Consider the following 11,736-nt stretch of genomic DNA (forward strand, 5'->3'; position numbering starts at 1 on the left):
CCTCCAGAGGAAGCCAGTAGTACTGGAGGGCTGCTGGAGTGTGGGGGTCAGCAGCTCTTCCAACGGTCTGTCCAAGGACCCTCATTCTTCGAAGTCTGGCTCCTGAAATGTCAACCCCTCTCTGTACCTTGGACAGAGCCATACAAGTTGTACCTTCTGCAGGTCAGAGGCAGGACCTCCCATGAAGTTTGCCATTTTCCCCCAGAAAACACAGGGCACATATTGGGCTGGGAATACCTTTTATTTGGCCACATGCAGCAGGGGTAAGACCAGAGCACAGCTCTCTTTCCAGCATGAGGGAGAGGTGGGAATGTGGGCAGACAGGGTGGGGAGGTCCTGGGAATGGTAGTTCTGAGGGTAGGGTGGGGGCCTGGAATGCTCTCCAAGCTACAGAGAGCATGGTCTAGGCATGGAGGTGGACAGGTGGTTCTGGAAAACCCCTATCCTACTCATTCAGGGTTCACATATCCCAGTTCTCAGGGACCAGTCCTGGCACCCACCACCCCCCTGCCCTGGCTTACCCTGCACAGAATTCCAGGGGGGTCTTTTGGAGAGCCCTGCCCCCACTTAATACCTATGTGGCTTCTGGGGCTTCCCTGACAGTGAAGACTATCTAGACCTGGCCAGGACCCCACCCCACTGGGCCTGACTATCTCAGACCAGGCCTGAGCCTCTGGGCCAAAGCCACCTCCCTGAGTAGGGGCACAGAGTGAGAGAGTTTGAGGGTGGTAGAGAAGGGGGCAGAGGATGGGCCAGCAGAACCCTCTTTCCACTCCTAGACCTGTCTGAGCTACACGGTCACCTCCCAGCATCTGTACTACATAGGGCAGTCACAGGCTTTCTGGAAATCCTGACTGTCCCTGCTCTGAGGGCTCTCAAAGAAGACAGTGAGAAAATGGCCCAGGGAGAGAAGGTAGACACACAGATCTGGGTTACCAGCAGAGCTTGGAGACCCTCCCTCAGAGGTGACAGGGGGAGGAGCCTGGGGGAATGACCTGTACCTCCCTAACTTCAGGGGCCCCATCATTCAGACTGAGACCCCTGGCAGAGAACTAGCTACCCATAACATATGAAGGCTGCACAAAGAGGCTCCACAAAGTGGCAATTGGGGAGTTGGGGGCAAAGATAAACTAGGAAGTCTGGGGGAGCCTGGCCTCCACCTCCCTTTCCCAAGCCCAGCCCTTCTCTGACAGCAGTTTTTCAGTTGGGATTAGGTGGCTGGGGGCTCGGGGGTGTCATGGCAGTGGGGGCCCAATGGTGATGCTGCTGTTGGTGACCCTCGGGCCGTACCAGCCGGCCCAGTAGTGAGTGTCCACGCCGCCGTGCTGAAACCAGATATAGCGGACGCCAGGCGGATAGTTGGAGAAAGTGTGGGAGACCTGGTGGGGGGGGGCGGCAGGGGAGGTAAGGAGAGTGGTCAGGAGTGTTGACCCCGAGGGTGGTACTGCCTGAGGGGATGATGGGGCCAGGATGGGCTGAGGGCTTAGTGCTTGACCCAGAGTCAGGAGAATGGAATTTGAGTCCTTACTCTGATTTTGGGCAGACTGCCTCCCTTGTCTATGCCTCAATTTCCTCATCTGTAAAATGAAGCAGAATCTTGCCAGATCCACTCCATGGGCTTATGTAAGTGCAGCTCAAAGGAACTGAAGGAAACTTTGCAAGCTGCCAAAAGATGTCCAGTCATCACTGAGCACATGTGGCTATTTAAGTTAAAATTAATTAGTGTTAGATAAAATTAAAAATTCAGTTCCTCAGCTACACTACAAACTGGCTCTTACTAAGCTTTAAGTTGTTGCGTGTGGCTCTGGGCTATCAAACTGGACAGGGCAGACAGACCGTTTCTGTCACTGCAGAAAGTTCTACTGGAGATCACTGGTCTAGATCAGGAGTTAGGAAACTGGTCTAGGGGCCCACTACCTGGTTTTATAAATAAAGTTTTATTGGAACACAGCCATGCCCATTCGCTAAAGCTGCTTTCATGACAATGGCAGAGCTGATGAGCTGAGTAGTTGAGACAGAGACAATACAGCCTGCAAAGCTTAAACTATTTGTATCTGGCCTTTTAAGAAAAAGATCACTGAACCCTGACCTAGATAATAGTTATAACTGGTAGTAATTAGTAGTAGTCAACCTTTTTGAACATATCTTTACCAGCATCATTTCATTGAAGTCTTTTAAAGGTCAGAGCAGCCAAAGCCTAGGTCAGAAGCAGTGGAACTGGGATCTGAACCCAGGCCTGTGTGACTGCGGTCTCAGCCTTGGACAGTGTGCTCCCGTCCCCTTCCCGACTCACACACCTCCCTCCACTTGGCATCGCTCTTCTGCTGGATCATTGCTGGGTCTGGCTGGAAGGTCCCCAGAGGTGCGTGTGCTGACGACAGGAGCTGAACACACAGCTGGTACTTGGACCCGCAGTCTGGCCTGGCTGCGAACCTGCAGGCAGAGGGAGGCCCCATTAGGGCCTTGGAAATGGAGGGCAGGGTGGGGGTGGGGCACCTGAGTGGCAGACTCCCCGCCCAAGGCCCCGCCCCAGGCACTCACCAGTCTTTGACCTCGATATCTGGCCGTGTGGTGTCCATCAGCTCCTCCCAGTACCCTTCGGCCTTGAGATCCACCACCTGGGACTTGAGGCAGGTGCTGGGGGTGGGTGGAGGGGTGGGAGGGGCTGGGGCTCGCTACCAGGGCCCTCTAGGGCTAGGCCTGCCCTTCCCAGAGCAGGAGTCCTCAAGGTGCAGTGACTTGGGCTTCCCCCGCCTCCCCGAGACCCCATGGATCTTACTAATAAGAAGTCACGAAGTATTTCTTGACCTGGTCATTGGGGAATTCCTTCCTCTGGTCTTTGGAGAGATCTTCCACCTTCCACTCGTCACCTCCATTCACGTCCAGGCTCCAGAATTCAAACCCCTCTGGCGGAAAAGCAGAGTTCACATCAAAGGGAGGCCCCCTAGTGGTCAGCGCCCAAGAGCCCCTTGCTTCCAGCATTTCTCCCTGGATTTCAGCAGCTGCCCTCAAGCCCACAGCTGGGGAACCCTGCACATCCAGTGTGCCAGGCGCCACCATGACTGACTTCTACTGGGAATCCTGACAGTGGGAATGACCAGATGACTTCTGTTAGGGAATGCTCTGACGCCAGGCAGATCTGGATCTAGTCCCAGCTCTACCAATACTGGACTCTGTGACCTTATGCAAGCTGCTTTCTCTGAGCCTTGGTTTCATCCTCTGTAAACTGGGGTCAGGTCAGAGACTGGAAAAGTCTTTCCACAAAGTGTCAGGTTTTGTGGGCTACATATTGACTATCACATAAAACCTTAGAAATTCTTCTTAGCTCCTGGGCCAGATTTGGCCTATGGACCATGGTATGTCAACTGCTGGTCAAGAACATAGCTGTTGGGGAGTCAAGTGAGGAGGCATCTGAAAGTTCTGGACAGCTTTGGGTGGTTTTATTATTTCACTCCAGAATTTGACCACATAATGGAGAATGAGGTTCTCATCCCATCCCAGTGTCTAATTAATCAGTTACAACACAGCAACAGAAAGGGGGGCCTCTGGATGACCACAGAAGTCATGTTTCGCCTGCGGTTGGAATGTGTTGGAAAGAAGATTGGATCTCTCCCTCTTTCATGAGCAAAGTCCCCTTTGTCCTCTGGGACACTCCTAGTAGGCTTAATCCTGGAGTCTGGGAACCAGGCCAAGAAAATATGGTTCTGACTTCTGGGTCTTGTGTCCTGGGCACAATTAGTTCCAACTGGCCAACATTCCTTCTCCTCAGAAAGGTCACTGAGTAATAGAGTGGAATAGGAAATGCCACTGTTGGCCTCAGTTTTCCCATCTGAAAGATGGGTGCCTAACAGCACCTACCTCTTAGGATTACGGTGAGAGGATGAAAGGCATTAAGCCCCCTAAAGTGCCTGGCTGGCTCATAGTAAGTGCTTAATGAATGTTAGCTGACATCACAACAGTGTGTGTGTTTGGGGGCATGTCAGAGCCAGTCAGCATACCACCTTCGGCACATGGATTATGCAGGAGGTTCCTGCGGAGGCTGCGGAGGAAGTAGAAGACCTTCCAGTCGGCCACGGGCTGGTCCCAGTCCTCAGTGATGAAGCCCTCGCGCAGGCACTTGCGCTTCCAGAGGGTCACGAGGTCGATGAGGTCGCGCCAGAGGCTGCAGACCAGGCGGCAGCGCAGGAGCAGCTGGCGGGCGGGCACGTGTGTGAACAACTCGAGCAGGATATTCTCAGGCAGCTCGTTGATGTTCCCCACCGCCATAGCTCTCCTGTGGGCGTTGACAGGCTACACTGCAGACCTGGCCTCCTCCCGAAACCAGGTACTCGCAGCACCCTGTGGTGGAGGTTCTCCTCCCAGCTCTGCCACTGATTGTCTCAGGAAAGTCACCGGGCTTCTCCGAGCCTCAGTTTCCTGCTCTGTAAAATGGGGCTAGGAACAGTACTTACCTCCTGGAAAGGGTTCAAGGACCCCTCTCAGGAGAAGCTCAGTAAAAGGTGAGCTCTGGTTTTTTTTTTTTTTTTTTTTTAACTGTCACCTCACAATAGCCCCTAAGGGAGGCGAAGGAGGCAGAAGAGGTGGGGTCTGCCCGAGGCCAAACGGACAGGAGCAGCGGAAAGGAGCCTGAGCCCTTTCTGAGTCTAGAGCCAGCCTTTTTCAATAGGCCAGTCTTTCGCCTGGAAATATGAACGCAAAGCCCCGCAGCCTGTCTGGCAAAACAGAGGAGGGGAAAGCATAATTGTCATTGTCTTCGACCGACGTCCAAAGGGCTCAAGCCACTTTTCCGAGACCACAGAGGAAATGACCTGCCTGGGTGAGACTGAAGAAGCGGTAGGCGAGGGCGAGCCGCCTTTCCTATACCCCCACCCCCATCCCCGTGGCTGGGCTCCAGGCCCAGGTGCCCTCGCGCGTCTTCGACTTCCCATCTCTCCTTGTGGCTTTCAAAGTCTAGGCTTGGACCCCTGCGCATCGATGGCGACCCCACTTGGGGCTCTCGCCCGCGCCGCCGCTCGAGGCCGCGCCGCGCAACCCAGCCGCCTGGGCCTTGTTCGCGCTGGGCCTCTCTCGGCACACTGCGGCGGGGCTCTGAACCGCCGAGGTCCCCAGCTCCCGGAACCCGCATCCTCGCCCCGGCGCTCCCCGCGCCAACTCCCACCGGTCACCTGCGCTCGGCCGCCGCTGTGCGATCCCGCTTGGCCGCCGGGGCTGAGCCTGCCTGGACCTGCAGTAGCGGTGGGTGCGGCCTCGCCTCCGCTGCCGACCAAGCCCCGCCCTGGCCCCGCCCCCGCAGCCCGCTCCGGGCCCTGCCGCTTGGGGAGCATCAGGCTTGGGACGCGCCCCTCACCGATGTAGGAAAATTACCTGGGGTGGCGCTGGTCGGGGGGGTGGGGGGGGGCGGGCGGTGCCAGGAGGAGCTTCTGTTCTCTTCCTCCGCCTGGGCCGCGCACCCCGCACCCTCCGCGTGAGCCAGACTCTACCCGCCCCCGCACCGCCTCCTCCGAGCAGTCACCCCAGGAGGGCGCTGGGAGACGCCCGGAATGGGCTCCCCCTCCTCCTACATTAAAAAACAAAAACAAAACCCGACCTTTCCAGGCCTCCTGGGTCCGCCAAGGAACCGAGAGCCTCCGGCCTCTAGCCGATCGCTCCGGACTGCAGGGCGTCCCGGCGCGGGGCCAAACGCTGGGCGGGGGCGGAGGCGGGGGCCTTTAAAAGGCTCAGTCCGCCGGGACCCGACTCAGACGCGGGCAGCGCCTTGACTCGCCGCCGCCGCGGGACTCGGACAGCCCCGCAGCGCTCCGGGTCCTCCTCCTCTCGCGAACGCCCTCCGCAACGATGGACGGAGACGGTGACCCAGGTAGCCGCCGCCACTGGATCCACTCTCTCAGTCCAGGAGGGGTGACCGGGGCAGGTGGGCGAATGCTACGGAGAGGGGGCATCAGAGAGCGAGGGGGCCCCCCAGACCCAGAGCGGCAAACTTTCACCCAAGCGGAGCCCTTGAGACAGTCTCTAAGGAGCACAGCCTTCTGTCTGATATCTTGATGTACAGAGGCCTTGAGAGATGACAGGCAAAGGGAGGACTCCTGGGTCCCATTTAATCCGCAGATAGCATAGGAGTGATCCATGTTCCTTCCTCCTCCTGGTTTCTTGAGGGTCTAATTGGACCGGGGTCTGGGACCCATCTGCCATGGAAGAGGCCACAAGCCTTTTTATTCCATCAGCTTTTTGCATTTGCCAACTCTGGGCCGTGAGTTGTCTGAATCCCCACGAATTTCTTGGGGTTACTGGCCTCTCCCTACCTTATCCAAGCCTTCCTCCTGGGATCCCTTGTCTGGAGGGGCTATCCTCATTTGGTTGGCTGGATGCCCAGTGGGCACCAGGCCAGTGGTGAGACAGTTCAGGCATCAGCTCTAGCTGATGCTTAGAGCCCTTTGAGACTGCCCAGTCATCTTGTCTGGCACCAAAGACCCCTTCCTCATCTCTAGGACTTCCCGCTGGGCCTGGAGGGGGTGCTTGCTGAGTCAGGGTAGAAACAAGACCTGCCCATTCCCAGATTCCCTCACCCCTTTGTCATCAGGCCCATCTGAGAGGCCATTGCTTGGGGTAGACATTGGGTAACAGTGATGCTCACTAGGGTGGCTGAGTTGCCCTGCCCCCTAGCCTCTAGCCTGAGTTGCCTCTAGCCCTGAAAATCCTACCTCCTTCAGCTCTTGCTCCCAATCCATGGCCCCCTTGCCACACCTTTCATAGGACCCAGAATGGGTTCCTGCTTTTTCCCAGGGCCCAGCTATTCCCCGGACTCAAGGGCCCAATCCAAGTGAGTGAATAAGCCTCGGAGGTAGTTTCCAGGACCCAGATAACTTTCCGAAGGCAACAATGTGGGGAGTTGTATTTGCTCCAGAGGGGGTGGGGGGCCTGTAATCAGATCTGGGGCCTTGAGTGCCAGGCCTTGGGGCCAGGAGAGGGGACTGGGTGAGGTGCACCTTTCTGGGGAGCATCAGGTGTCCACCAGGGCCAGGGCAGGGCAGGGCAGGGGGAGGGGTAGAGAGGTGAGGACACTGGGCCCAGCTCCCTGGAGAGCCGTGGGCAGCAGGGCAGGCAGGTGACATGGCTTCAGGGCAGGCATTTTCCTCTCCGCCATCCCCACAGTTCTATGGTGTGACTTGGGAGAGGCCAGTAAGCCTCTCTGGGCCTCAGTTTCCTCCTGGCCAGAGGGGTGGGTAAAGCACCATATCATAAAGATGTGGCAAAAAAGAAAAAAAAAAAAGCTAATAATGAAGGGAACTGTGCTAACTAATAAGATCCACTGAATAAGATATACTGAGGACTCTCTGTGTACTCTGGGCTCTGAAGAGGTAATCCCTGATTCGGCTCTCAGGGGTCTGACTGGGGTTTAGGGGTGGGGAATGCTGCATGTGAGGAGGTGAAGGACCTGGCCAGGTCCTGGCAACCCCTAGCCTTGGGTCTGGGCCCTACCTGTTCCTCCCCTGGTGCCTGGCCTGTTTTCGCCACTGCCCTGGCTTTCCAGGGCCCAGCCCTTAAGGAACCCTCCCCACCCCTTCCTACGTCTGAGAGCAATGGCCTCCCCTATCACTCAGAGTGGCTCCATCTCCTCCCCACCGTCTCCAGGGACACTGGGCACACAGTATCTGCTTATTCAAGGCGTGAATGGCCCAGCTGAGGCCAGCCAGGATCCAAGAGACAGTTCAGCCCACAGCTCCTGACATGGGTCCCTATCATAATTTAGAATGCCCTTGTCCACTCCTCAGTGGAGGTGATCATCAGTACCATCTGAATGCCTTGGCACAGGGATTATTCCTATTTTATAGACAAGGGAGCTGAGGACCAGGGATAGGAAAAGGAGTGAAGAAACCCTCCTTCCCAAGTACGTATTACACCTCCCTGTTTGACACACACACTGTCTTTTAAGGAGCCTCCCTCCCCCATCCCCAAGCCCCTGTTTCTTCTTCCCTTCAGGCCTCAGGTCCCTGTGTCCCCTGCCTGAATACCAGCATTGTGACCTTTGACAAGTCATTCCACACCTCTGAGCCTGAGCATTTTCACCTGTGAAATCAAAATTATAACTCCCAACTCCACGAATCATTTTCTCAAGGCTCTGGTGGTTAAAGGCAGCTCTGGAGCCTGACGATGTGCTCAGTTGCCTCCGTGATGTCTGATTCTTTTTGACCCCATGTGACCAGGCTCCTCTGTCCATGGGATTCTTCAGGCAAGAATACTGGAGTGGGTTGCCATGCCCTTCTCCAGGGGATCTTCCTGACCCACGGATGGAACTCACATCTCTTGTATCTCCTGCATTGGCAGGTGGGTTCTTCACCACTAGCATCACCTTGGAAGCCCCATTGCCTGGGTTCAAATTCAGGTTCCAGTCACTCATTTGCTGTGTGATCCTGGGTGGTTTCACCTTTCAGTGCCTCAGTTTCCTCATCAATGGAATGGGACGATAATACCGACAACCTTGAAGAGATGCTGTGATGATTTAAAGAGTAAATGCAATTTAAATGCTTAGAATGAAATAGGGCCTAACTGTTGGTAGTGTTAGTCGCTCAGTCACGTCCAACTCTGCAACCCCATGGACTGTAGGCCCTCAAGGCTCCTCAGTCCATGGAATTCTCCAAGCAAGAATACTGGAATAGGTAGCCATTCCTTTCTCCAGGGGATCTTCCTAACCCAGGAGGGGTTAGATAAAAGCTAGGAAGGGCGGAACTTCCAACGGTGAGGTGAGAGGACTTTGTAATAGGGGAGGTCCAGGAGGGCTCCTTTAAGGAGGTGACTGGAGCAGAGATCTCAGAGGGCTGTTTGGAGGGATAAGGGACTTCCATGTGTCAGAAATATCATCAGTTATTGCTCTCGGCTCAGGTATGTATGTGGTGTACTGGCCCTGCAAGGGAAACAGTCCTCTGAGGCCACTCTTCAGACCTGGGGCTGGTCGGTGGCCCTGGTCCCCTGGGCTTCCACTACAAGGCCCTACTCTCGGGTCACGGAATCCGGCCCCAGTTGCGGACTGTCGGAGCGTGGGTGGAGGCGATGCCCTTCACATAGAGGTTGTGGGGCGCGGCGGGGGACAGTCGTGGGGAGTCTCAGCCGCACCCCCGCCCCGCCCACCCTCAGAGAGCGTGGGCCAGCCGGAGGAGGCAAGCCCGGAAGAGCAGCAGGAGGAGGCGTGCGCGGAGGAGGCGAACGGCGGGGAGGAGCGACCCGAGGACGACGGGGAGGGGGAGGCGGCATACCTGGACGAGCTGCCCGAGCCGCTGCTGCTGCGTGTGCTGGCCGAGTTGCCGGCTGCCCAGCTGGTGCAGGCCTGCCGCTTGGTGTGCCTGCGCTGGAAGGAGCTGGTGGACGGCGCCCCCCTGTGGCTGCTCAAATGCCAGCAGGAGGGTCTAGTGCCCCAGGACGGCCCCGAGGACGAGCGCGACCACTGGCAGCAGTTCTACTTCCTCAGCAAGAGGCGGCGCAACCTGCTGCGCAACCCGTGTGGGGAAGGTGAGGGGTCGCGCCCTGTCACCCTGGCCTTGGGAGCTCAGCTTCCCCTTCTATACAATGGGCCGTAACAAGGCCAGCTTGCTTTGAGCGGTAGATGAGATAAAGTGCTTGGCGCTGTGCCCAGCACAGAGTATCCCCAATACATACTGTAGTATTATCTTTCTGTCTTGCTCCCTGGGTTAGGTTTGGGGGAGTCCTCTTTCCTTGGGGATCCTTCCATCCCCGGGGACCTGGGGCAAGACAGGTTCCGCGGAAGACCCTCCCGAGAGCGTGAGAAAATCCGGGGGAAAACCAGAAGTGCTCACCGTTCCCACCTCCCTCTGCCCAACGTTCAAGGACCACATTTGCCCTCCCTCCACGATGGGGGCAAGAGCCAGTCTCCCCACACCCTCGCAGGGACTGGGTGGCCAGCATGGGGCTGTCGTGTTCCTACAGAGGACCTGGAGGGCTGGTGCGACGTGGAGCACGGTGGGGACGGCTGGAGGGTGGAGGAGCTGCCGGGAGACTGTGGGGTGGAATTCATCCATGATGAGAGCGTCAAGAAGTACTTCGCCTCCTCCTTCGAGTAAGAAGGGGGACGGATGGGAAGGGGAGGGGAGGAGCCTCCACTCCATCCTAACCCCCAGTCTCCCAGGTGGTGTCGCAAAGCGCAGATAATTGATCTGCAGGCTGAGGGCTACTGGGAGGAGCTACTGGACACCACTCAGCCGGCGATCGTGGTGAAGGACTGGTGAGCGGCCGGGTGGCTAGGGGAGTGGGGTCGAGGGCCAACTGGAACCGGCTACCCCGCTTCAGGGACCCCTGCCTCCCAACTCTAGAGGCTGCGACAACATGGGCCACGGGTTTTCAGGAGAAGGTGGAAATCTGCCTCCCCTCTTGAGTTTTAAATGTTGACAAGCTTTTTTGGTTTTGTTTTTCAATATCCATCTGCGATCCAAACAAGAAGTTTCTCGGCAGGTTTGGTTTTGGTCCCAAAGTTCGGTCTGGCCCATCTGGGATTTAGTTATTGGGTTCGGACCTTGAGCGAGTCATTTTCTCTCTCCGTCCTCGGTTGCCTTATCTGTAAAATGGGGTCATTGGTAGTACCGGCCGGCAGGATTAATTTCCGTTAAGAGCTGGCCCCAGAGTACCTGCTCTGCAGGGCTGAAGCCTGCCCGGGGCGCTCGCTCTTTCCCTCGGGGTAGGTACTCTGGTCGCAGAGACGCCGGCTGCCTGTACGAGCTCACCGTGAAGCTGCTGTCGGAGCACGAGGACGTGCTGGCCGAGTTCAACAGCGGGCAGGTGGCAGTGCCGGCGGACAGCGACGACGGTGGCTGGACTGAGGTGAGCTCGGAGTCCGGAGGGTGGCGGGCGGGGCCTGGACGCGAGGGGCGGGGCTTGTGGGCGGGGCTAGCCTTGACAGTAGGAGAGACCCGGAGCAGGGATGCTGCGCTGAAAAGTCCAGGGGACTAGAGGAGAGTCAGGGCGCCGGGGTAGGGGTGGCTGGGGGAGGCCCCAGGGCTCTGAGTCTGACCCTCTCCTAACTCCCCATCCCCAGATCTCCCACACCTTCACCGACTATGGGCCCGGCGTCCGCTTCATCCGCTTCGAGCACGGGGGACAGGACTGCGTCTACTGGAAGGGCTGGTTTGGGGCCCGGGTGACCAACAGCAGCGTGTGGGTGGAGCCCTGAGTGACCTGTCCTCTAGCCTCTCCCAGCTGCCTTGGAAGGGCAGAGGCCCGGGATTAGATAGGCCTTAGTAGCATCCTCACCCTCCCCACCCCCTCGCACTCCTCTCTGTCCCATACTCTAAGCCCAGCCCCCACACAGGAAGAGAGAGGTTTTGCTGGTATATATTTGCATCCAGAAAATAAGATGGGTGAGGGTGTGGGCCTGCACTGGGCCGACCACTAAATCCCCTAGCACTTGTCCTCTAGCACAGTGCCTGCCACTGTGGGCGTTCAATAAATATCATTTGTCGGAGGAAGGAATGAATGAACAAATGGATGAATGAACCACCCTCCCTTTGCTTAGTCTCTATCTCTTGAGGGCCTCTGGCCCAGGCTGGAAAAATACTTGGTGGGGTTCCAGCTGCTCTGGTTTCCAGGGGCCCTTGGGCGGGTGCAGAGCCAGCCGGGCCTGGACCTGCGGGACAAAGGCTGGGATTGTGAGGCCAAGGATGGGGAGCTGAGCCTGGCGCCTGACTGACACCCAAACTGCCCAGAAGCCAGAACAGGGCGTGTGTGGGGGCTCCC

At 57.3% G+C, this 11,736-nt stretch overlaps 2 protein-coding genes across 14 annotated transcripts; one reads left to right on the forward strand and one right to left on the reverse strand.

The window, feature by feature from the left end:
* Positions 1–222: 222 nt before the first annotated feature.
* On the reverse strand, positions 223–5,673 carry FBXO44 (F-box protein 44). Of its 11 annotated transcripts, none has more exons than XM_059875584.1 (6): positions 5,588–5,673; positions 4,002–4,273; positions 2,809–2,906; positions 2,542–2,637; positions 2,298–2,433; positions 223–1,379 (listed from the first exon to the last, which is right to left on the reverse strand). In XM_059875584.1, exons 2-6 carry the CDS (start codon positions 4,264–4,266, stop codon positions 1,201–1,203), a joined length of 774 nt encoding a protein of 257 aa, XP_059731567.1. In that variant the 5' UTR covers positions 4,267–4,273; positions 5,588–5,673; the 3' UTR covers positions 223–1,200. The 11 variants fall into 11 exon arrangements, with proteins under 11 accessions (XP_059731567.1, XP_059731568.1, XP_024832317.1 ...); XM_059875585.1 differs by having other exon boundaries at positions 2,780–2,906; XM_024976549.2 differs by having other exon boundaries at positions 3,999–4,273.
* FBXO2 (F-box protein 2) lies at positions 5,440–11,501 on the forward strand. Of its 3 annotated transcripts, XM_059875358.1 has the most exons (7): positions 5,790–5,857; positions 8,202–8,322; positions 9,130–9,501; positions 9,937–10,066; positions 10,136–10,231; positions 10,686–10,824; positions 11,039–11,501. In XM_059875358.1, exons 2-7 carry the CDS (start codon positions 8,214–8,216, stop codon positions 11,171–11,173), a joined length of 981 nt encoding a protein of 326 aa, XP_059731341.1. In that variant the 5' UTR covers positions 5,790–5,857; positions 8,202–8,213; the 3' UTR covers positions 11,174–11,501. The 3 variants fall into 3 exon arrangements, with proteins under 3 accessions (NP_001069037.1, XP_059731341.1, XP_024831951.1); NM_001075569.1 differs by lacking the exon at positions 8,202–8,322 and having other exon boundaries at positions 5,440–5,857; positions 11,039–11,480; XM_024976183.2 differs by lacking the exon at positions 8,202–8,322 and having other exon boundaries at positions 5,827–5,911.
* The last annotated feature ends 235 nt before the right edge of the window (positions 11,502–11,736 follow it).

This window comes from Bos taurus, chromosome 16, assembly GCF_002263795.3.
Source record: "Bos taurus isolate L1 Dominette 01449 registration number 42190680 breed Hereford chromosome 16, ARS-UCD2.0, whole genome shotgun sequence".
In the NCBI taxonomy this organism is placed as follows: domain Eukaryota; kingdom Metazoa; phylum Chordata; class Mammalia; order Artiodactyla; family Bovidae; genus Bos; species Bos taurus.

What these genes read in the sequence shown, in the direction of transcription:
- FBXO2 (XM_059875358.1), top strand. Translation starts at nt 8,214, where the DNA reads ATGGGATTCTTCAGGCAAGAATACTGGAGTGGGTTGCCATGCCCTTCT. An exon ending in TGTATCTCCTGCATTGGCAG is followed by an intron (nt 8,323 to 9,129) that starts GTGGGTTCTTCA and finishes GCCCACCCTCAG; the next exon opens with AGAGCGTGGGCCAGCCGGAG. An exon ending in GCGATCGTGGTGAAGGACTG is followed by an intron (nt 10,232 to 10,685) that starts GTGAGCGGCCGG and finishes CCCTCGGGGTAG; the next exon opens with GTACTCTGGTCGCAGAGACG.
- FBXO44 (XM_024976546.2), bottom strand. Translation starts at nt 5,324, where the DNA reads ATGCTCCCCAAGCGGCAGGGCCCGGAGCGGGCTGCGGGGGCGGGGCCA. An exon ending in ACAGCGGCGGCCGAGCGCAG is followed by an intron (nt 4,192 to 5,165) that starts GTGACCGGTGGG and finishes CCCGCCCGCCAG; the next exon opens with CTGCTCCTGCGCTGCCGCCT. An exon ending in AGGAATTCCCCAATGACCAG is followed by an intron (nt 2,638 to 2,808) that starts GTCAAGAAATAC and finishes ACCCACCCCCAG; the next exon opens with CACCTGCCTCAAGTCCCAGG.